We start from the raw sequence: 21,410 nt of genomic DNA, 5'->3' as shown, positions 1-21,410 counted from the left end.
TTAAACCTTGGCCCAAAATGCTTTATTTTTCATAATGACGTATGAACAAGTGTTTATATAAGCCCAAATCCTTGGAGCAGGGGCGGGGAGAGTTTTGCCCAAGCAAAACGGCAGCCAGACCCAAGGAGAAGGGGCAGTGACTGCATTAGGGATGGGTGAGCTGCATCTGATTTCCTCAATCCAGGGCTCAGCTTAGTTGGCAGGAAACATTGAGAGAGATCTGGGCTCAATAAATCGGAGTGAGATCCAGAGGCACTGAAAGGCTGACTCCTTTCTGGCCCGGGGAAGGCTGGGGTTGGCCTCCAAGCACTGCTCAGAGTGTCAGCCCTCGCTCCTTAAACAGCTGCTTTAGAGCCTCTTCCAGCTGTCGGTTTGTTCCCTGAAGCCCCTTGACCACTTGCGCTGCCCACTCGAAGTATTCCTGGACTCGATGTTCAGACCATCCTGCATGAGAATGGACAGAAAACTGCTCACAGGACTTGAGCTTTAACGCTTTCTTAATTGATGGCTGTCCAGGACAGCACTGGATTATGCCCACTTCCTGGAGGGCAAGGCGCAGGGCCATGAGATGAGTTCCTGGTGGAATCTGTCCAGAACACTTGCCCTCGGCCCGATTATTGTTATTTCTACTGTGGGAAAGGAGATCAGAGTGGTCTCGTATTAGCTTGGGAAATCAACAAGAAAGCGCCGGCTCTCTTTTTTCCAGGGAGACTGATCAACCTGTGCCTGGAGTAGGTGGGCATCCCTCCCCTTCCCCTCAGGGCAGGTGGGGGAGCGTACCCACTGGGGTGCAACGGTTCAGGTCCCTCAGATTGTACAGCTTGTCTGCCAGCTTCACCAGTTTAGCCCCGGGACTGCTGTGGGGCGCTTGCTCCACCTGCAGCCGCTTTCTCTCCAGCTTGGGCAGAGTCTTGTCATCCGTAACCTCCTCCACCAGGCGCCGCACTTGTGCCCCAAAGTGCAGCTCCACCTCATCCAAAGTGGTGTCTGTGTCCTCCACTGTGTCGTGGAGCAGCGCTGCCTGGGGGACAGGCTTCCATTTAGCCCCGCGACTCCAGCCGAGGCGTGGCGTCACGGCTGATGGGGCCCCTGATCCCCACCCCAGCCTCCTAGTAGAGAACGAGGAGAGTTACCTGTAACACCGCAGTGTCAGTGACTCCCGCCTCATGGGTCAGGATCCGAGCCACACCTGACGGGGCAAAGCAGGAAATCAGACCCGAGGGAGTCCCAGGCTGCGTGTTGCGGATTTTGTGGAGCCAGGGGTGGCCTCTCACTAGCCAGATGACCTTGGGCAAGTCCTTTACTCTGGGTGTCGACTGTGCAGAGGAACAGCCATGCCTACGGCCCCGGGTTGTTTTGAGGCTTCAACACGAGAGGTGCCTGGCACAAAGCCGGGTACAGAGCAGGGTGCTCAATGGGGGTGTAGGCCCTCCGCCTTCCCTTCCCGGTCCCCACCCCCTCGACGCCGTTGCGGGTGCTCCCGAGGCGGTGCGCCCACCGATAGGGTGGTTGATGTAGGGAGTCCCGTCGGGGTCCTTCCGCCGCTGCAGTCGGTGCTTGCGAGCCGCGAAGTCGGCAGCCTCCAGTAGCTGCGTGGCCTCGGAGCCCATCGCTGGGGTGGGGCGGGCGACTGCGGTCCCGGGAGCCCCTGGAGCCCGGGACGGAGCGTTCACAGCGCCCCCTGGCGCCGCGGAGGCCGAATGGCTGGGGGCTCGGGCCCAGACGGGTTCTCTGCCGCTGGGATCCTGGCGGAGAGGGCAACGGGTGATGGGAGCTGCCCTCAGCATCGCAGCCCCTGTGCAGGCGCTCGCCTGGTGGTGCAGGAAGAACATGGCCGGCCTCGCTGGGAGCCCACAGTCTCGGGGAAGGAGGAAGAAAAACAAAGAAGAAATAAGAGTCCTTACAGCGTGCGGGACCCGGGGCTGGAAGACACAGGGGACCATGGTCCCTTGGAGGAAGGGCGACTCACCTAGCCTCTGGGGTCAAAGACAGCCTCTCCCAGGAGGATCCTCTCCTCCCATGAAAAGACAATCTTCAATGGGTCAATGATCGGAAAATTCTCAAAGTGGTCTAAAAACGGTTTCCCCTGCGTGGTGGTGGGGGGGGGGGACTGGTTGCTATGGACGTGCGCTGGGCCTGACCTTCTGGAAATTGGAGCCTACGCTAGCAACCTGCCCAATAGACTTGCAGGCAGCAGTGACATTTCCGCAAGAACTGACTTCTTTGTTCTCAGGTGTGGGGACAACATTTTTGCATTTCTTTCTTGTGCAGTAAGTGTTCCAGCTTCAGTCCCCAGGCACCTGCTGTGGGCCCCTCAGGTGATAACTGTTGTCTTGCTGTTCTGGGAGCAGGACATTGTCAGGCCTCAGCAGGTTCTAGAATAACACTTAACACTGCTGGCTGGTGGCTGTCAACCTCCTAGAGAAATTCCCTGTCTCAGCAGATGGTATCTATGAGGTTCAAGGAGTAAGAGGCACCTGGAGACCCCGGAAGACCTTTTCCTGTGCACTGGGACTGGCTAGTTGTGAAGTCTAAGTTCCCCGATGAGACTGGGAGCTTTTGTGTGTTGGCTGGTAGCTGGGGGAGACGGGGGCTCCAGGGAGAAGTTAATGGAAGGCCTCGCCCTTGTTTTTCAGCCTGTCTTAGTGGTTGTCATGATGCAGAAGTTAGGGAGGAAAGCTCCAGAGCTGTAACTGCGGTCCCTGGGGCCAAATGGAACGATACGAATTCCCAGAACTTCCACAGCACAGCCTGGAAGGTGAGAGTGGGTAGAGAGAAATGCTAGTCTGTTCCTCAGGCTCATGGCTCAGCTTCTCTCTCACGCTTCCTTCTGCCCCCTAGGCTGCTGGTGCTTCCGCCTTCAGCTCAGAAACCCTTCGGCAGCTTGGGGACACAGTCTTCACGTTTTCCAACAGAAAATAGACACTCAGGCCCTTTCATCCCTCTCTAGGGGTCGGTGACTGAGAAGCTTCAGGTTTGCGTCAATGGTGCCCAGGGGCCTTACAGTTTGGCTTTTTATTTCCTTACTGTCTGAAGCCACCGCTTAGAAACAGAGATGCTGGGGTCCCTAAGACCAGGGCTGAGGTGGAGGTGACGGCTCATGGGCTTTCAGAGGAGGCCGGGCCTTTTGCTGACGGCCCTGAGCGCGGGGCTACTGCTGCTCTCCAGCTGGGTGACGCCTGCTCAGCCAACCTCTCTTTCAGGTACAGCGCTCTCCTCTCCCCTCTGCGCGCGCCCCTCTTCGGGTCCCCTAGAATTTCAGCACGGGATGGGCTGCTCTGGGGAGCTGCTGGGGAGGAAAGGGGTCTGACCTTTCGAGAATGATCCTTTTGCACTCTCCAGAGGGGCCGAAGTGGGGTGTGGGCAGCCCATCCTTGCCTGTCTCCAGCCCCCATGCTCCTCCCTTCAGCACTGGCCCACCACCCCCACTTGTGCCAGACCAGCTGGGACTCAGAGGGTCGCCACTACCCTGGTTTCTTCTGTCCTCGGCTGTCGGATACCCCGGAGGAAGCTTACTGCTGCCACCTGCAGGCTGCAGGGGGCTCCTGCTGCACCCGGGCGGAATTTGAGGCCTTGTACCGGGTCAACCTGTCCGCCCTTCCGCCCGCACCCCTCTTCAGGTGAGAACTCCAGCCCCGGAGCCCCTGGGACCCCGACAGGGTGCTCCAGCATCCGGGGCTCTGTTTTTAAATTCTGGAGCGGGAGGCTCGTACAGACTAGTGGAGGGGCCGACTCCGAACAGAAAATCGCGGGACTGATTGTGGAGGGAAGTTAAGGGGGCTGTGGAAACGGGAATCAGGGAGCCATGGCGCGCATCGCGGGGCTGGGGCGGGGTGGGGGCCGGTGTCAAGACTAAGCGGATCTTGTAGACCGCGGATTAAACCCGTTATGGACGGAGTTTTCAATCCTGACTCTGTCCGTGGATGGTTTCACGGCACCTGCGAACCCCCTGGATTTCTGGTTACGAATTCTACCTTCACCCGGGAAGAGGGGTGTCCCGAGCTTTCTCCGGACTCTTAGGGGGCTCTGTAAGCCACAGACGGCAGCAGCGAGTGCGCGGCGGGGGCCATCTCCTTGACCCTGTCGCCTCTCCCACAGGGGCCCAGGCCCGCTCCTAGCGCTGGGCCTCTACACCCTGCTGCTCGTGGCCCTGATGACCGCCGACCTCGTGCACTTCTGCCGCGGCCGAGCGGGNCTGATCCCACCCACCCCCGCCCCAGAGACTGCGCCTGCGCGCGCCTCGGACGCCGGCCGCGGGATGACTGTGAGTGGTCCAGGTACCCCCGAGCCCCGGCAGGTTGCCCCCGGGGTTCGTACCCGTCTCCCCCCCGCGCCATCACTACTTCCCACCTGTTCTGACCATTCCCGAGCCTCCTTCTCCCTGAGTCTTGACCCTCCGTTGGACTTGCCCCTGACCTGCGGTCTCCTCCCTCCCAGCTCCCCGATGTTTCCACGCATTCCCTTCACAGGCCAGCTCAGTGGAGCAGCTGCGGAAGGAGGGCAACGAGTTGTTCAAATGCGGGGATTACGAGGGCGCCCTGACGGCCTACACTCAGGCCCTGGGTCTGGGCGCGACGCCTCAGGACCAGGCCATCCTGCACCGAAACCGGGCCGCCTGCCACCTGAAGCTGGTGAGGGAGCCCGCTGCTCAGCCTCTGCCCTGCCCCGGCCCGGTTTACCCGCCTCGCTGCTGCTTGGGTCCCGGCTGGGCATTCACCCACCCAGGGCACCCACAGTGGCCTATCTTGGGCCTCCGGGTGGTAGGGAATCGAGTGGCTCTAGGGAACTACCCTGCTGCCCAGCTACTGCCAGAAAAAGGAGATGCCCAGCCTCTCAAGCCCCTGAACCTTTTCTTGCAGGAGGATTATGACAAAGCTGAAACCGAAGCATCCAGAGGTAGGGGCCTGTGGGCGGGGTTGTGGAGGCCTGGGGCTTCGCCTGGTGGGCAGGGATCTGGGGCCTCTGCATGTTCACGTCTCCTTCTCCTTTGGTCCTGAAACACCCCTGCCTCCTTTCTTCCCCACTTCCTCGGGCATCTCCTTCTCTGCAGCTACCCTCACCTTTTCTGAGGCTGGATTACTGAGTCCCACATCTGTCCCCCCACCTTCCTCTGGCCCTCGAGATCTTTCCCTACTGCTCTTGCCTGAAGATTGGTGGCCTCATGGGTGCTGACAGAGCTCCCGTTTGTGCTCAGCCATCGAAAAGGATGGAGGGGACGTCAAAGCACTTTACCGGCGCAGCCAAGCCCTAGAGAAGCTGGGCCGTCTTGACCAGGCCGTCCTTGACCTGCAGAGATGTGTGAGCCTGGAGCCCAAGAACAGAGTTTTCCAGGAGGCCCTGAGGAACATCGGCAGCCAGATTCAGGAGAAGGTATGTAAATCACAGGGGAGGGAAGTGCGGGGAGAGAGAGAGAGAGAGAGATTGAGTGAGCAGAGGAGGGGCAGAGAGAGAGGAAGATCCAGAATCTGAAGCAGGCTCCAGGCTCTGAGCTGTCAGCACAGAACCCGACGCAGGGCTCAAACTCCCAAACCTTGAGATCATGACCTGAGCTGAAGTCAGATGCTTAACCAGCTGAACCACCCAGGCACTCATTTGGCAAACTTTTAAAGTTTTTACCCTTTTCTAGAGTTACAGAGGCAGACACTTAAGTGGTGGGCTTGCTCATGACTGCTGACGTTGGTATAAACTGGTACATCCTTTGGCATATCTCTTAAAATTTTAAATGAGCATATCCTGTGATTCACTATATTTACTCCTTGCTGCCTCCCCTAGAAAAGCTTTGCCCATCTACACAAGCAGGTGTGTGTATGTTTATTTCAGCGTTGTTTATAGTAATGAAAAATTGGAGCTTTGCCTTACCACCAGCAAGAGGGGCTAGGATCATCTTAATTAGATTATTTTATTTTTTATTTATTATTTTTGAGAGAGTGAGCAGGGAAGGAGCAGAAAGGGAGAGGGAGACAGAGGATCTGAAGCGGGCTCTGTGCTGACAGCAAAGAGCCTGATGCGGGGTTCGAACCCCCAAACCGTGAGATCATGACCTGGGCTGAAGCTGGATGCTTAACCGACTAAGCCACCTAGGTGCCTGGGTTTGAAAAACTTGTCAGAAATCAGAGCATCTGATTGAGGGGCGCCTGGGTGGCTCAGTCGGTTAAGCGTCCTACTTCAGCCCAGGTCATGATCTCACGGTTTGGGGGTTCGAACCCCGCATCAGGCTCTTTGCTGTCAGCACAGAGCCCGCTTCAGATCCTCTGTCTCCCTCTCCCTTTCTGCTCCTTCCCTGCTCACTCTTTCTTTCAAGAACAGATAAACGTTGGGGCGCCTGGGTGGCTTAGTCGGTTAAGCGTCCGACTTTCGCTTAGGTCATGATCTCGCGGTTCGTGGGTTCGAGCCCCGCGTCGGGCTCTGTGCTGACTGCCAGCTCAGAGCCTGGAGCCTGTTTCAGTCTGTGACTCCCTCTCTCTCTCTGACCCTCCCCTGCTCACGCTGTCTCTCTGTCTCCTAGAAATAAATAAAACATTAAAAAAAAATTAAAAAAAAAAACAGATAAACGTTAAAAAACAAACAAACAAACAAAGAAGAAGTTGTCAGGAGAATTCTGGAGCCACAGGGAGTAGTAGCAACTACCTCATGATCTTCTGGCTCCTTGCAGCAGATGTCAGTGCTGAGTTCAGGGTCATGGGCAGAGCACCGACGCTGCCACAACATAGATGGCCCCTGTGGGAGAGGGTTGCCTCGTGGCTAACAAGACGCCTGCCCTTCTGAATGGCACTGCCTGCAGCATGGGCGCCACCTGTCCTGCCCCAGCAGGAAGCAGCTCGAGAGGAAAACAGCCGCGGGAAGTTTGGGTGAAGCTGCCAGGCGAGTCTCTTCCTGCCCGAGGTGGCTTGGTGCCCACCCTCAGCCCAGGTGTCCTAGATGTGCCTCCCGGAGACCAGAGCCAGGCCCTGGAAGGAGCCAAGGGGAACAGATAGGGAATGTGACATCCGTGGCGTAAAGAGTGATTTCTTCCACACCTCGTTGGTTTGTCGTAGGTGCGGTACATGTCCTCGACGGACGCCAAAGTGGAACAGATGTTTCAGATACTCTTGGACCCCCAAGAGAAAGGCACCGAGAAAAAGCAGAAGGTACTGGTCTGGACCTAATGAGTGGGGGCTGACCTTGCACCGGAGCTGCCCCTCTGTAGTGGCCTCCCTGGGTGCTGATGTCGGCCCAGAGCTACTCCTGCCTCCCTCAGATCAGGCAGCCGAGCTCCCAGAGCCTCAGTGAGAGCTTACGGGGGCTGGGCCTGAGTGTGAGCCACGGAGAGGAGACCTACGTTCATTGAGTTGCCAGGTGCTAGGGCTACAGAGGTGACGGAGGCAGGCTCTGCCAGGGACTCGGGGCTCCGTTTACTTTAACCATCAATCCTGGGAGCAAGCTCTTCCTTCTACTTATAGAGGAGGAAACTGAAGTTCAGAGTGGTTCAGTTTATGGCCAAGGTCTCCGAGGTGCTAAGTGGAAGCAGTGAGATCCAGAGCGCGGGGTCTCTGCTGGCCCTGGCCTGTGCTGCGTGTAGTGTCCACACCGTGATGCGCTTGCTTTGACACAGGCTTCCCAGAACCTGGTGGTGCTGGCCCGGGAGGATGCTGGGGCCGAGAAGATCTTCCGGAGCAACGGGGTGCAGCTCTTGCAACAGCTGCTGGACACGGGCGAGGCCGACCTCATGCTGGCGGCTCTGCGCACGCTGGTCGGCATTTGCTCAGAGCACCAGTCGCGGGTAGGTGGGGCAGAGGGTCGGGGTTACTGCGTCAGTCAATCTGTCTGTCCCTCCTTCCGCCCACCCTTCACCGTATTCCCAGAAGAACCGAAAGCAGAGTACAAAGAGACCTGTAATAAGAGAGGAAAAATTAAAATGTCTCAAAGAAGCCCCACGTGATTTGGGATGAACTGGGGCCTGTAAAGAGCAAAAGCAGCCCACTGATACCCCGAGCCCTTGCGTTAGGAGGCTTACAAGCTAGGGCTGGGCTTGCCTGCGGCCGGCTTGGACACGCCTGGTCCCAGACTCCTGCACCATCCGTACAGTGAGAGCAAGCTGGTTACGAGGAGAAGGGTCCCTGTCCTTCCCTGACCATCAAACCGGTTTCCCCTGCGGGGCGTCCTCGAGCAGAGGATGTGGTCGGTGACGCGACCCACAGCATCTGGACCATCGAGACAGTGACTACATAGGCGAGGCTTGACCCTGAACGGATTCTCTGCATAGATGGGGCACGTCCAGCACAGGCAGTTCCGCAAGAACATCCCTGCCCTGGTGAAGTCCGTGCCCTTGCTCTGGCCTGAGCTGGCTGTTCCCAGGGGACAGGGACCCGAGCCTTGCTTCCTTCCGGAGGCTCCTGTGATTCCTAGATCAGGGACAGAGCTGTGGGACATTCTGTGAAAGATGTTTGGGCCAAGCTGAGGTGGTATTTCTGGGTCTCCCAGGACTTAAGAGTCGTGAAACCATGTGAATTCCATCTATTTCCTCCTGCCTCCCTGCCTGAACCAGTGTGAATATCCAGCCTTGGATATTCCACGCACGTCCACGTGCCCAGACTGGAGATAGAGCCTCACGTTTGGCAGTGGAAGGGACCCGGGTGTCCCTGGACGTGGAGTCCCGGAGCTTGTCCAGGCTTACGTGACTCCTTGCTGGGCAAATGTGAACCAAAGCAGCTGCTCCCGGGGCCTTCATGTTCCTTTTCCCCTTTGACTGGAGTTGAGGAGAGGAGAGGCAGCGGTGGACGCTTCTGGAATGCTCTCTTTAGTCAGCCTTTCCAGCAGAGTAATCCTGACATTACCTCTGATTGCACCCTCAGGCCCACTTTGATTCCACGTGGAGCTGGTCCTTCCACCCAGATTTTTCTCCCCCTCTGGCCACACTCACGACCCACGCTTAGGGGTCTCTGTGGCTGCCCTTCACCAACTGGAGGCTCTGTCCCCCTCTGTCCCACGCAGACTGTGGCCACCCTGAGCGTGCTGGGAACTCGGCGGGTGGTCTCCATCCTGGGCGTGGAAAACCAGGCCGTGTCCCTGGCTGCCTGCCACCTGCTGCAGGTTATATTTGATGCCCTCAAGGAAGGCGTCAAGAAAGGCTTCAGAGGCAAGGAAGGCGCCATCATTGTAGGTGAGCGGTCCTGTGGGTGTTATGGTCGTGGAGGCGAAGGGGGCTCAGCCAGACAAGCCGGCTCTTTGCAGCTGTGGGTTGTTCCAGACTTCGGCTTGGGGACAGTATTAAACTCTAGATTCTAGGCAGCCAGGGTACCTGCGGGGAAGGCCGGAGCCCAGAGTCCAGGATGCGGGGCTCCCTTTCCCGTGCCTTCCTGGCCTGCCGGGGAAGCTCAGGGGTGGGGCAGGGCTGGGCCACTGCAGAGCACCGATGTCTTCTCGTTGCCAGACCCTGCCCGGGAACTGAAGGTCCTCATCAGTAACCTCTTGGAGCTACTGACCGAGGTGGGGGTCTCTGGTCAAGGCCGGGACAACGCTCTGACCCTCCTGATTAAAACAGTGCCCCGGAAGTCTCTTAAGGACCCCAACAACAGCCTCACCCTCTGGGTCATTGACCAAGGTAGGTGATCAGTTTTAAAGAAGGGCAAGGATACTCAGCGTACGTGTTCCATCTTGCGTGCGTGACTGGGCCGAGCTATCCCCGGTGGAGACTGTTCCCCGCCACGTGTCTGCCCTGCAGTGCACCCTGTGGCTGCATCGTAGGCTTAGGGAGCCCAGAGTGAGACCCTTCAGCCGTGAGCATGCGCACATGCACACATGCACACACATCATGCAGGCCTGTCTACAGGGTAATGGGGAGGCTTGGTCAGCTTTCTGTGTTTGAAGGAGTTTCAGTGAGCGTACATTACTTCTACACGCAGAGAAAAATATTTAAAAGTTCCCTATATAAATTCATACTTCTCAGGGCGCCTGGCTGTCTCAATCGGTGGAACAGGCCAACTCTTGATCTCGGGGTCATGAGTTCGAGCCTTGCATTGGGCAGAGAGAGTCCTTGGAAAGAGTATTTAAATACATACACGCGTACCTACACATGCATATATTCGCTACCTAATTCGTACTTCTCTTTTCCCTTAAAAGGTAAGGAAAGAAGGTTTAGCAAAGTTCCTGCATGAATACCTTTATTGGGGGCTCATCCTTCAGTGTCCCGATCATGGTGTGAGGCATGGGTGTTATTTTCCCCTTCGGTTTGACAGACCAAGAGCCTTAGAACCCCCAGAGCATTTAGCCCCATGGGCAGGGCCACCATGCAGTCCTCACTTTTTTTAATTTTTATTTATTTTTTAATTTTTTTTAATGTTTATTTCTGAGAGAGAGAGAGGGAAAGAGGGAGACGGAGCACGAGTTGGGGAGGCCAGAGAGAGAGGGAGACACAGAATCCGAAGCAGGCTCCAGGCTCCAGGCTCCGAGCTGTCAGCACAGAGCTCGACGCGGGGTTCGAAATCACGGACCGTGAAGTCATGACCTGAGCCGAAGTCGGACGCTTAACCGACTGAGCCCCCCAGGCGCCCCCATGTACTCCTCGCTTCTGAGTTCCTTTTCCCAACCGCAGAGCCGCCTCTGTAGGCGGTGGTGGGTCAGCTGGCCATGCTGTCCGAGGTCCCCTTCTCTGTGCCTCTCCCAGGAAACTCCTCCCTTTGCCGCTAGGATTCGGAACTAGGATTCTGCTGCCTAAGTAGTGTGTCTTTTCAGGCCTGAAGAAGATTCTGGAGGTGGGGGGCTCTGTGCAGGATCCCGCTGGGGAGCTCACGGTGACGGCGAACAGCCGCATGAGCGCCTCCGTCCTCCTCAGCAAGCTTTTCGATGACCTGAAGTGTGATGCTGAGAGGGAGAATTTCCACCGACTCTGCGAAAACTACATCAAGTAAGGGAGTTGGCCCCTCGTCCCATTGCCAGGGGCTCCGACAGGAGTCCTGACCCCTCGGGGAGGGACAGCAGGGAAAGGTTTTCAGCCAGGAGAGCAGCCTTGGGGAGGCCTCACAGGGGATGGGGACACTTCTTTTCCCGCAGTGGCCTCCCCGGGGACGTCCTTTCTGTGACCCGTTCTCGGCCACAGCAGTGTCCTCGGGCACTCCTGTGCTCACTGAGCGCTTGCTGTGTACCTGTTCCCACACGGCAGTGCAGCGTGACAGTCCTCATGCCCTTAGGGAGCGGATGGGGCGGGGAAAGGGCTGCAGACAAATCATGGAATAAGCAGAACGACGTCAGATCTTCACGAGCACAGGAAAGGAGGAAACAGTGGTGTGAGCGGGGGTAACCGATGGCAGATGTATGATCAGGGGACGCCTGGAAAGCCAGAGAGAGAAAGTGCGCAGCCAGCGTCCAGGGGACCGTCCTCGCCTTCCCGTCGGCGGCTTTTGCTGTTCCTGCCCAAGTAGTGGAGACGGCTGGCCAGTGCATGGGGAGGGAGGGAAGGAGAGTCCCTTTCTGTCAGCCTCGGCGTGACAGCTGTCACCCTGTGCCCCCCAGGAGCCGGTTTGAGGGCCAAGGGCTGGCCGGGAAGCTGCGGGCCATCCAGACGGTGTCCTGCCTCCTGCAGGGCCCGTGCGAAGCCGGCAACCGGGCCCTGGAGCTGAGTGGCGTCATGGAGAGCGTGATCGCTCTGTGCGCCTCCGAGCAGGAGGAAGAGCAGCTGGTGGCGGTGGAGGCCCTCATCCACGCGGCCGGCAAGGCCAAGCGGGCCTCCTTCATCACCGCCAACGGCGTCTCACTGCTGAAGGACCTGTACAAGCGCAGTGAGAAGGACAGCATCCGGATCCGGGCGCTGGTGGTGAGACGCGCGGGCCTGGCCCGGGCGGACAGGGGTACCGGGTGGCCGGCATCTTGGGGTGTGGCTCCAGCACACGCTGGTGAAAATATGGGACGTGCAGGGCCTTGTCGAGGCCCGAGGCATGCGCCCTGACTGCTTCTACCATGGGGCTCATGGTCCAGTCAGGGAGATGAGCCTCACCCCGAGGGGACCCCTGAGAATGCAGGGCGGCACGTGCCGCCCCCCCAGAGGTGGTAGGAGAAGCTCCAGGGGGAGATGGGGGAGGGGGAGGACTACGGGCCAGGCCGCTCGGAGGGGCCGCGTGGAAAGGCCAGGCGTGCAGGTGGCCCCAGGCGCTGGCGGCTTGGGCACTGGTTGGCCTCCACACAGCTTGGGAAAGTCGGTCTTCCTTGGGGCACTCAGTCCTGGATTTCCCCATCCTGGAAGGATCTTGCCTTGGCTGAGGCCCCTGTCTTCTCCCCCAGACGTGTCATAGCTCCAGCTGTAAAGGGCTCTTTGTCTGACACGGAAAGGAACAGAGCAAGTCCCAGTGTAGATATGGAGGGGCTGGGACCCAGGACTGTGCAGGGACAACACGCCAGTCTCCCCAGTGGTCAGCCCAGCAGCCGGTCTGCTGCCAGTGCTCTAGGTGGTGGCCTGGGGTGGGTGTGCGTGGCCTCCAGAGGGCCCGGCAGCATGTCAGGGAGAGAACCGGGTACAGGGAGCCCGCCCCTGCCTCCATCCCGGGAGACTAGTTGCTGGTTGTCGCCATCTCCCCTAGGGGCTGTGTAAGCTCGGCTCGGCCGGAGGGACGGACTTCAGCATGAAGCAGTTTGCCGAAGGCTCTACTCTCAAACTGGCTAAGCAGTGTCGCAAGTGAGTTATTTGGTGTTGCCATGGCTGCCCAACTTCGAGAGAAAGGTCGGGGTGGAGGGCGGAGCCTCCTGGTGACCCTGCTCTCCTCCAGGCAGACCCTCCTGGATCCCTCCACATGTGTGGAGGGGACTGCGAGAACCCATGGCTTTCCCCCCTCGGTCCTGGCACGCCCCTTCCCCCACCCCCTTCTGATGGTCATCTGCTGCCCCGCATGTCCCCAGGTGGCTGTGCAATGACCAGATCGATGCAGGCACCCGGCGCTGGGCAGTGGAGGGCCTGGCCTACCTCACCTTCGATGCCGATGTGAAGGAAGAGTTTGTGGAAGATGAGGCCGCCCTGAAGGCTCTGTTCCAGCTCAGCAGGGTAGCCCCGTGGCCTCCTGTAGTCCCCTGGGAACGTGTCTAGGATTAGAACTTACCCTGGGGCGGGGCGGGGGAGGGCCGGCAGCCCGCATGACCCCTCTGTGGCCATAGCCTGCTGGGCTGCTCCCACAGTGTCAGGATGGATGGCCTCTTTGGAGGAGTTCGGGAGGTCAAGTGCCTGAGCTCCCAAAGTCTGGGGCCAGGTTGGGCCCGGGAGGCTCCCAGCTTCATCCCGGTGCCTGAGAGGTCCTGCCGAGGGTAGAGTCCAGGGCCTGGGTGGCATTTATCCCCTGCTCCTCTGCCCTGGGATGGCCGACTGACTGCCCCTCTGCTGCCCGCAGTCCGAGGAGAGGTCGGTGCTCTTTGCGGTGGCTTCGGCACTGGTGAACTGCACCAACAGCTACGACTACGAGGAGCCGGACCCCAAGATGGTGGAGCTGGCCAAGTATGCCAAGCAGCACGTGCCTGAGCAGCACCCCAAGGTGAGGGAGCCTGAGAGGCTTTGGGGGCCTCTGAACCTTTGGGACCCGTTGACCTGGGGCAACCAGAGCATCCTTCCGTGTGAGCGGGCTTCTTTCCCCTTGTACGCGTGTTCATCACTTTGTGCTGTGAGGACGGTCCCGCTTTCCCTATCTTGTCAAGCCGAGGCCCTTCTGCTGATAAGCTGCTTCGCCACCCAGGACAAACCAGGTTTCGTGCGAGCCCGGGTGAAGAAGCTTCTGGCCGCGGGCGTGGTGTCGGCCATGACGTGCATGGTCAAGACCGAGAGCCCCGTGCTGACCAATTCCTGCCGAGAGCTGCTCTCCAGGTGAGCCCACCTTGGCGCAGCCAGGAGCGGGCCCGGGGCCTCCGTGTGACTGCGGAGGAGCAGGCCCTGGGGCTGCGGGCCACCGCGTAGCTTCCTGCCTTCGCTGAGCCCAGAGCCCCGGCCCCCGCCCACCTGCGCCCTCTCCCCTCAGGGTCTTCCTGGCTTTGGTGGACGATGTAGAAGACCGTGGCACTGTGGTTGCTCAGGGAGGGGGCAAGGTAAGCTGGCTTACAGACTCCTTCCTGATGGTCTAGAAAACATGACTCAGTGGCCACTACACCAGAGACGAGGCCGGAAGGCATTACGAGTGACCGGCAGGAACGTCTTCCTGCTGAGTGAGTGACGCCGATGAGGCGGGTTTGTGCCCATTCAGGTCCTGAATTCTCCTCTCCCCCATGTCACTGACCTGCATGGCCCGGGGCCCAGCATAAGCCATGGCTGGCCCTTAATAGGTGTTTCCCAAAGTATTTGGGCAGCTTAGGTGGGGAGGCCTGAGAGAAGTGAAGACGGTCTGAGCAGACGTGGTCAAGCCCGGGGGTAGAGAGAGGTGAGCACTGTGTCAGGTCAGGGCCTTACCCATCAGGGCACATCCCGGACACTCATGGGCTTGTCCCCACAGGCTCTGCTCCCGCTGGCCCTGGAAGGCACTGATGTGGGGCAGACGAAGGCAGCCCAGGCTCTTGCCAAACTCACCATCACCTCCAACCCAGAGATGACTTTTCCTGGTGAGCGGGTATGTGTCCTGCTGCCCAGCCCTGGCCTCTCCACCTGTCCCTGGGTCCTGGTGGCCTCTGACCTGGGTTGTGGCTTGTCCTTGGGACTGACAGGATGTGGCAGCTTTGCTGAGCCCTGGTGGGAAGGACAGCCTTCTCTTGGGGGGTTGGGCGGGGTGGACTCTCCCCTTCAGGGCGGTGGGGGCGGGGCAAGTAGCCCTGACAGGTGGATGTATCACAGATCTATGAAGTGGTCCGGCCCCTCGTCTCCCTGTTGCACCTCAACTGCTCAGGCTTGCAGAACTTCGAGGCACTCATGGCTCTGACCAACCTGGCGGGGATCAGTGAGAGGCTCCGGTAAGGTCCCTCGGGAGGGGGGACCTGGGCAGGGAGGGCATTCTCCCCCAGGACTGCACTTGACAGTCTGAAGAGCACTCTTGGGTCATTGCTTTATTTGAGCTTCGCAGTGACCTCTGTGTATTATACAGCTGGGGAGGCAGGCCAGGTTGGACTAGTACAGCGTCCCACGAGCAGGCAAGGCATTGGGCAGCGACGGTGCAAGCTCTGGAGTCAGACTGCCCAGGTTTAAATCTTTTTTAAACGGTTTTTTTTTGTTTTTTTTGTTTTTTTGTTTTTATTTCTAGGAGAGAGAGAGAGAGAGAGCGTGAGCAGGGGAGGGTCAGAGAGAGAGGGAGTCACAGACTCTGAAACAGGCTCCAGGCTCTGAGCTGGCAGTCAGCACAGAGCCCGACGCGGGGCTCGAACCCACGAACCGCGAGATCATGACCTGAGCGAAAGTTGGACGCTTAACCGACTAAGTGCCCGGGTTTAAATCTTGACCTTACTGCTTACCAGTATGCAGCCTCAAACAAGTGCTGTTCTGTGCCTCAGTTTCCCTTTTGTGAAATGAGATGGTTCTAGTACCAACAGGTACTATAGGGGTAGTAGCAAGGAGAAGTAAATGAGAAAATGCAGGCAAAAGCACTTAGTAAGCAGAACCTGGCTCCCAGGACCGTGCCCGGTCAATATGTGTCAGCTGTTACTACTGATTGTGATACTGGGCCCATTATCCATGACTCGGCCTCGGTCTCTTCTTATGCAAAACAGTAACAATCCTACCTGCACCTTTAAGGAAGACATTCCAAATTCTGGGTCAGGGTAGGTGCTTAAATGTTAGCTGTGAGCGTCACCATCACCAGCCCCGCCGGTCTCCTAACTCCTACTACTGTAGAGCGTTTTCTGCGGTCCCATGCTCTCTTCCAGGCCTGCTTAAGAAGCTGCAAAGCATTGCTGTTCATACCCGGTGTAGGAGGCTCTCTGGATACTGCCTGGGAAATCCTTGGCCTGGGGCTCGATTGTGTGCGGATGCTGGGGTCAGGGAGGTGGACGCAGAGGCTCTGAGGATGCTGACCTTTCCACCCTTGGCCCTGCAGGCAGAAGATCCTGAAGGAGAAGGCTGTGCCCATGATTGAGGGCTATATGTTCGAGGAGCACGAGATGATCCGCCGGGCAGCCACGGAGTGCATGTGTAACTTGGCCATGAGCAAAGAGGTGAGGGCGGGGCGGGCCGATCGCGACGCGCAGGCATGCAGAAGTACCTGTGTCCCAGCTGGCTTTGCCCCAGCTGACCCCGCCCCCTCTCCTCATCTGGCCGCAGGTGCAGGACCTTTTTGAAGCCACGGGCAACGACCGGCTGAAGCTGCTGGTGCTGTACAGCGGGGAGGACGACGAGCTGCTGCGGCGGGCAGCTGCTGGGGGCCTGGCCATGCTCACCTCCATGCGGCCGTCACTCTGCGGCCGCATCCCCCAAGTGGTCAGTGCCTCGGTGGGGGAGGGAAGCTGGGCCAGGAGCTCCCTGCGGGCAGGTGGGGGGAGGGGGCAGATCTCAGGGCAGCTGTTCTGCTGCCGGGGTTGAGCCTGTTGCTCGGCGGTGGCACTGCCCTGTTTCCCGCAGACCACACACTGGCTGGAGATCCTGCAGGCCTTGCTTCTAAGCCCCAGCCAGGAGCTGCAGCACCGGGGGGCCGTGGTGGCACTGAACATGGTGGAGGCCTCGAAAGACATCGCCAGCACCCTGATGGAGAGCGAAGTGCTGGAGATCCTGTCTGTGCTGGCCAAGGGCAAGGAAGGCCCGGTCACCAGGGCCGCCGCAGCCTGCCTGGCAAAAGCGGTGGAATACGGGCTTATCAAACCCAACCAGGACGGAGAGTGAGGGGCCGCCGCATGCACATGCCCCCTGTTGCAGCAGAGGAGTGAGGACATACACAGCCGGGGCTGCTGGGGGCTGGGTGCTGCACGCTGGCTTCTCTGTAGCTGCCCTTTGATGTCCTCTGCTAAGTCAGGGACCACACTCATTCACAGCCCTGCTCTGCCAGCACTGCCTCCAGCCTCACGCAGCAGGGCCCTTTTCCTGTCCTGTAGACCGCTGGGGAGGGGGCACGTTATACCCTGACCCGGCCTGTGGATTCCCGGCATTGGGAAAGGGCACATCACGCAGCCTCACCAACTGAGAGCATCTCCTGACCTGCTAGCGGCAGTGCCTCGACCCTCTTAAGTATATGGAACTGAAATGTGTGCCCTGTCCCTAGGCAGGGAGGGCTGGCTGTGAGCCAGGCCTGGTAGAGTGCACAGCAGAGCCACGGTACAGAAGGAATCCAATGGATTCTCCACCCGAGAGCCTGCCGAGTTGCTTTTTAATTCTGTCCGAGGGTCAAGGGGTAAACCTAGGCAGCTCAAAAAAAAAAAAAAAACCTGTTCGGTCTCTTGGAATAAATGGGTTTGGACTCCTAGATGCCGCCCCTTCAGTATTTTTGTCTTTGTATTGAGAATTCCCAGTGGCCTCCACTCTGGCCATGCGCTGGATTTGGGGTTGGTGCCGCCTCAGGGCATGCTCTTCCCTGGGGGTGGGGGGGGAGATCTCTGGCTGAACCAGGCGAGAGCAAGAGCTCCCCCACCTGCCGGGGCGGCGAGTCCGCGAGAAGCCTGCTTCCGTTCTGGGAGCCCAGATTGAAGATCATTGGTTAGCAGAGGTGAGTGACAGGTCCCGGACCAATGGGAGGCCAAGCTCGCCGAGGCGCCTGCCCAGCGCAGCTGCTTCCTGTTGGGCATCGGCCCCGCGCGCGCGCGCGCGTGTGGATGAGCCGCTGCGGTCCCGGCGAGGGGAATGACAGGGAGCACGCGTCTCGGCAGTCGCTCCTCGCCAGCCCTTCGACTCGGATTCTGACCCGAACTCCGTCGCCCCCCGCGGGGCGAGACCGTCCGACCCGACCTCTGCCTCGGGCCCGCGCCCACCGGAGGTTAACCCATTCACACCGAGGGCGCAGCGGCCCAGCGCAAGCCCCGGGGCCGGTTCCACGGAGCTCTGGGCCGGACAGGCCGCGGTGCGGACTGCGGGCAGCGAGGTGAGCACCGCCCAGCGGCCCCCGCGCCCCGAGCGCTGACGTCACCGCTGTCGCCGGCGATTGGCCGGGGGAGGCTGCGGCAGCCAATGGGCGCCTCGCCCGGGACGCGGCTCCTCAAACCTGTCCTCCGCGGCGGCTGTCAGCTGGGTCCTTCCAGGACTGGCAAGCGGTGCCTGGGCGGCTGCGCTGCGCCCCCGCTTTTCCTCCCTCGAGAGCGCCGGGCGGAAGGAGCTGCCCGAGAGGGTGGAGGGCACAGGGTTAGGGACAAGGTCAGAGGCCCCCTTGGGTTGGGACTACACGGAAGGGGCTGGGAGCCCAGGTTCAGGTAAGGAGCTTTGGTTGCAGGAGGGACCCAGGAGCTGACTTCAGACGCTTGAAAACGTCTGTGAAATCCTGACCAAGCCGAACATGCTGTACGGAAAAAGCGACGTTGCTTTTGTAACTACTGGACTGTGTATTTGTCTCCCCATTTATGTGTGAGCTCCTTGGGGACAGACAGCCGTCTTTCTCATCGGCCCAGACCAAGGTATCGATAAATGCTTGTAGGACGAATAAATGACTGGGTGAGGTCCAGTTGAAATTGATTATAAAGGTCCCTGGAAAACCGGTACCCCTGGACTTTTTTTTTAAATCTCTAAGTACTGGATTTAAGAAGCCAATACTTCCCTTCTAAGCCTATCGTGGTGTGTGCCAGTACTTAAACCCTCTTTTCCATCTGTTCCACACAGGGCAGGCGGCACCTTCTCCTATCCCCTGCCTTCGTAAAACTGAAGAAACTGAGTCGAGAGCTTAAGTAAGTTGGCCAAGGACCCAGGCACCTGCAAGGCAAACGTGTGAACCCTGGAGCGGGTCGTAACCCGCACAGCGCAGTCTCCCACGCGCTCCGCTTTGCGCCGGGGGGAAGAGCACTGTGTGTGGTTGTGTAAAGGCTACTTTCTCTGGGGGTCTTCTCTCTCAAATGGTGGGGGAGGGCTCTGTTTCCCAAGGTGACACAGGATAACGTGTCTGACACTGGGAATTTGGAGCCGGAGGGGCTCAGGTGGGCCCAGCGTCTAAGGGAGAGGCCGCTTCAATACCTGGTGCCCACTCTGGGGGACGCCGAGCTTGCTGGAGTTAAAGGGGGGACCGGGAAAGCGCCCCCATTCTAGGCAGCCCAGAATGATCTTCCTAAATCTGGTGGTAGGATGCCTAACCCTGTCCCGCCGCCCACCCCGTGCAGCAGGCGGCCAGCAGAGGGCGCCGCCCGAGCATGGCCGAGGAGCGCCGGGGGTCCTGGTTCGGCTTCGGTTTCTGCGGCTTCGGGCAGGCGCTGGGCTCGGGGCGCGGGCGGCAGGTGCACAGCCCCGAGCCGCTGCGGACACCGGGCGAGGGCGCCGACGTCTGCCGCGTGAGCGCGAGCTGGAGCTACACCGCCTTCGTGACCCGTGAGCGCCCCCCCCTCCGCCCCCTTCCGGTCCGGGCCCGGGGTGCGTGGCCTGCCGGCTCCCCAGCGCCCCCTCTAACCCCCGCAGGTGGAGGCCGGCTGGAGCTGTCGGGCTCCGCGGGCGGCGCGGCGGGCGGCTGCAGGGACGCGTGGGCCTCGGAGGCGCTCCTCGTGGTGCTGCGCGCAGGACGCGGGTCGGGGCCGGAGCTGCAGGTCTGGGAACCGGGTTCGGCGCTGAGCGGGGAGCCCCTGTGGGTCCACACCTTGGCTCCGGAGGCCGAAGGGGAAGACGCACCGGGCGAGGAGCCCCAGGCCAGGGCCCTGCCCCTGCTGCCCGGCGCGCGGGCCTACGTGAGTCCGCGGCCGCCCTTCTACAGCCCTCTGGCCCCGGGGCTGCGCGCGCGCCGGCTGGAGCTGGGCACCGAGCACGCGCTGCTGCTGGACGAGGCGGGCCAGGTGTTCTCCTGGGGCCAGGGCAGGTGAGTGGGGGCGTGGCCAAGTGAGTGGGGGCGTGGCCAGGTGAGGCCTGTGGGCTTTTTGCGCGGGCGGGCGGGGGCAGATAAACGTGGCTCCGAGTGGGAGGTGACCATATGGGCGCGAGTCGAGTGTGACTAGGGTAAGGAACGGGAGCCCTGATTGGGGTGTCCCTTGCGCAGGCATGGACAGCTGGGCCACGGGACTCTGGAGGCTGAGCTGGAGCCGAGGCTGCTGGAGGCATTGCAGGGCGTCCCCATGGCTGAGGTGGCAGCAGGGGGCTGGCACTCTGTGTGTGTGAGTGGTAAGTGACCTGGTGCCTCTCCAGACAGACCCGGGCTCCAGGGCTCCAAACCTTCCTTCTTGTCTGGTTTTGGTAGGTAGCCTAGCCAGGCCTCCTTCCAAGTTCATCCTACCTTAATCCACTCGGTCATTCATGACCCCTACATGCCTCTCAAATTCAGTCCCTCTAGGGCACCTGGGTGGCTCAGTTGGTTAAGCATCTGACTCTTGATGTCGGCTCAGGTCATGATCTCAGGGTTTGTGAGATGGAGCCCAGTGTCTGGCTCTGCACTGCCAGAGTGGAGCCTGCTTGGGATATTCTCTCTCTCTTCCCTCTACCCGCACCCTCCCACCGGCGCAGGAGTGCATTCTCAGGCACTCTCTCTCAAAAATAAATTAAACCTTTTTTAAAAACTCGGCCCCTCCGCCATGGCCATTACCCTCTCGCACTGGTACTGTTGCCTACCTTCTGTTGTCGGAGTCCCCCGCCTCCCATCCCTCTGCCAGGGCTGCCTTACTGAAACGTTGCAGAGGCGCACGAAGGGTTGAGGGGCCGGCCAAGCCAAGAAGAATGGAGAAGAAAGGCTGCCGTGACGTGTGACCCACAGTGGACGCTCAGATGCCCACAGGGAGGACAGGGTGGCGAGGGTGAGCCCAGAGTGAGGACCCTCACTTTGGGTTGTAAGTTCACCGCCCTGGCGGGGCCCCAGCTGCCGCTGATCCCTGGGCTGTCGAGGGGGGGGGAGCAGATGATCTGTTCAAGGGTCTGCATCTGTGGCTCTGGCTGCCACTTACATCCCCCGGGTCGGCGGCAGCTTTAACAGCAACTTCTGCATGTACCCCCGCCCCTCATAGTCTCGTGTGATGGGCCTGGGTTGGCAACCAGACTTGAAAACTACTGGGCCAGAGGGAAGGGAAGAGAAGACTAGAAACAGCCGGATGGGAGGTCTAACACTTAAGGTCGGAAGGAGTTGGAAGCCTTCAGTTTCTCAGAGTGTTTGGAGCACAGGTGCTTCAGCCTAGATTCTAGGTTCACGTCATCACTTTGCTCCTTGTGACCTTGGGCAGGGCACTTGTCCGTGCCTCGTGTCTTGTCATGAATAGAACGGCGGTGTGGTCACGTGACCGTCTGCACGGCTGTTCTGAGGATTAAGTGATTGTACTTGAAAAGTGCTTAAAAGCACTGGCACAGGTGGAAGGCTTGATAAAAATGAGCTACAGCTGTTAGGGGATTTTTACATGAGGGCCAGTTGCTCCAGCCAAAAAACTGTAGTGTTGGGGGGGGAGGGGGGGGGGGGGTTAGA

The 21,410-nt window shown here is 59.5% G+C and overlaps 3 protein-coding genes across 8 annotated transcripts in view; 2 read left to right on the top strand and 1 right to left on the bottom strand.

Annotated features, from left to right (window-relative positions):
• On the bottom strand, positions 1 to 1,846 carry HDDC3 (HD domain containing 3). The gene is made up of 4 exons (XM_077774324.1): positions 1,499 to 1,846; positions 1,134 to 1,189; positions 781 to 1,021; positions 1 to 444 (listed from the first exon to the last, which is right to left on the bottom strand). Exons 1-4 carry the CDS (start codon positions 1,830 to 1,832, stop codon positions 314 to 316), a joined length of 762 nt encoding a protein of 253 aa, XP_077630450.1. The 5' UTR covers positions 1,833 to 1,846; the 3' UTR covers positions 1 to 313.
• Positions 1,847 to 4,199: 2,353 nt separating this feature from the next.
• On the top strand, positions 4,200 to 17,333 carry UNC45A (unc-45 myosin chaperone A). The gene is made up of 20 exons (XM_077774311.1): positions 4,200 to 4,264; positions 4,470 to 4,631; positions 4,860 to 4,896; positions 5,195 to 5,370; positions 7,035 to 7,127; positions 7,592 to 7,759; positions 8,971 to 9,139; positions 9,410 to 9,580; positions 10,711 to 10,882; positions 11,488 to 11,788; positions 12,549 to 12,643; positions 12,865 to 13,006; positions 13,347 to 13,487; positions 13,686 to 13,813; positions 13,965 to 14,031; positions 14,433 to 14,546; positions 14,768 to 14,883; positions 15,960 to 16,077; positions 16,184 to 16,339; positions 16,481 to 17,333. Exons 1-20 carry the CDS (start codon positions 4,259 to 4,261, stop codon positions 16,736 to 16,738), a joined length of 2,790 nt encoding a protein of 929 aa, XP_077630437.1. The 5' UTR covers positions 4,200 to 4,258; the 3' UTR covers positions 16,739 to 17,333.
• A 313-nt stretch (positions 17,334 to 17,646) lies between these two features.
• The window catches only part of RCCD1 (RCC1 domain containing 1), a 7,713-nt gene continuing 3,949 nt past the window's right edge, over positions 17,647 to 21,410 (top strand). For 2 of the 6 annotated variants that reach the window (XM_077774430.1, XM_077774425.1), the window contains exons 1-6: positions 17,647 to 17,927; positions 18,273 to 18,453; positions 18,656 to 18,720; positions 19,147 to 19,351; positions 19,439 to 19,829; positions 20,007 to 20,128. In XM_077774430.1, the coding sequence (XP_077630556.1) occupies positions 19,177 to 19,351; positions 19,439 to 19,829; positions 20,007 to 20,128 (688 nt within the window). In that variant the 5' untranslated portion in view covers positions 17,647 to 17,927; positions 18,273 to 18,453; positions 18,656 to 18,720; positions 19,147 to 19,176. Of the gene's footprint in view, positions 17,928 to 18,272; positions 18,454 to 18,655; positions 18,721 to 18,913; positions 19,352 to 19,438; positions 19,830 to 20,006; positions 20,129 to 21,410 lie in introns of those variants that run through there. The other 4 variants (XM_077774428.1, XM_077774426.1, XM_077774427.1 and 1 more) reach the window with 4 other exon arrangements.

This window comes from Crocuta crocuta, unplaced genomic scaffold (genome assembly GCF_008692635.1).
Source record: "Crocuta crocuta isolate KB4526 unplaced genomic scaffold, BGI_CrCroc_1.0 scaffold7, whole genome shotgun sequence".
Classification (NCBI taxonomy): Eukaryota; Metazoa; Chordata; class Mammalia; order Carnivora; family Hyaenidae; genus Crocuta; species Crocuta crocuta.
The sequence above is the reverse complement of the archived record's forward strand: the minus strand, read 5'-3'. Positions and strand labels throughout refer to the sequence as shown.

What these genes read in the sequence shown, in the direction of transcription:
- HDDC3 (XM_077774324.1), bottom strand. Translation starts at nt 1,832, where the DNA reads ATGTTCTTCCTGCACCACCAGGCGAGCGCCTGCACAGGGGCTGCGATG. An exon ending in CTACATCAACCACCCTATCG is followed by an intron (nt 1,190 to 1,498) that starts GTGGGCGCACCG and finishes TTGCCCCGTCAG; the next exon opens with GTGTGGCTCGGATCCTGACC. An exon ending in GAACCGTTGCACCCCAGTGG is followed by an intron (nt 445 to 780) that starts GTACGCTCCCCC and finishes ATTCTCATGCAG; the next exon opens with GATGGTCTGAACATCGAGTC.
- UNC45A (XM_077774311.1), top strand. An exon ending in CCTCTGGGTCATTGACCAAG is followed by an intron (nt 9,581 to 10,710) that starts GTAGGTGATCAG and finishes GTGTCTTTTCAG; the next exon opens with GCCTGAAGAAGATTCTGGAG. An exon ending in TGACTTTTCCTGGTGAGCGG is followed by an intron (nt 14,547 to 14,767) that starts GTATGTGTCCTG and finishes GATGTATCACAG; the next exon opens with ATCTATGAAGTGGTCCGGCC.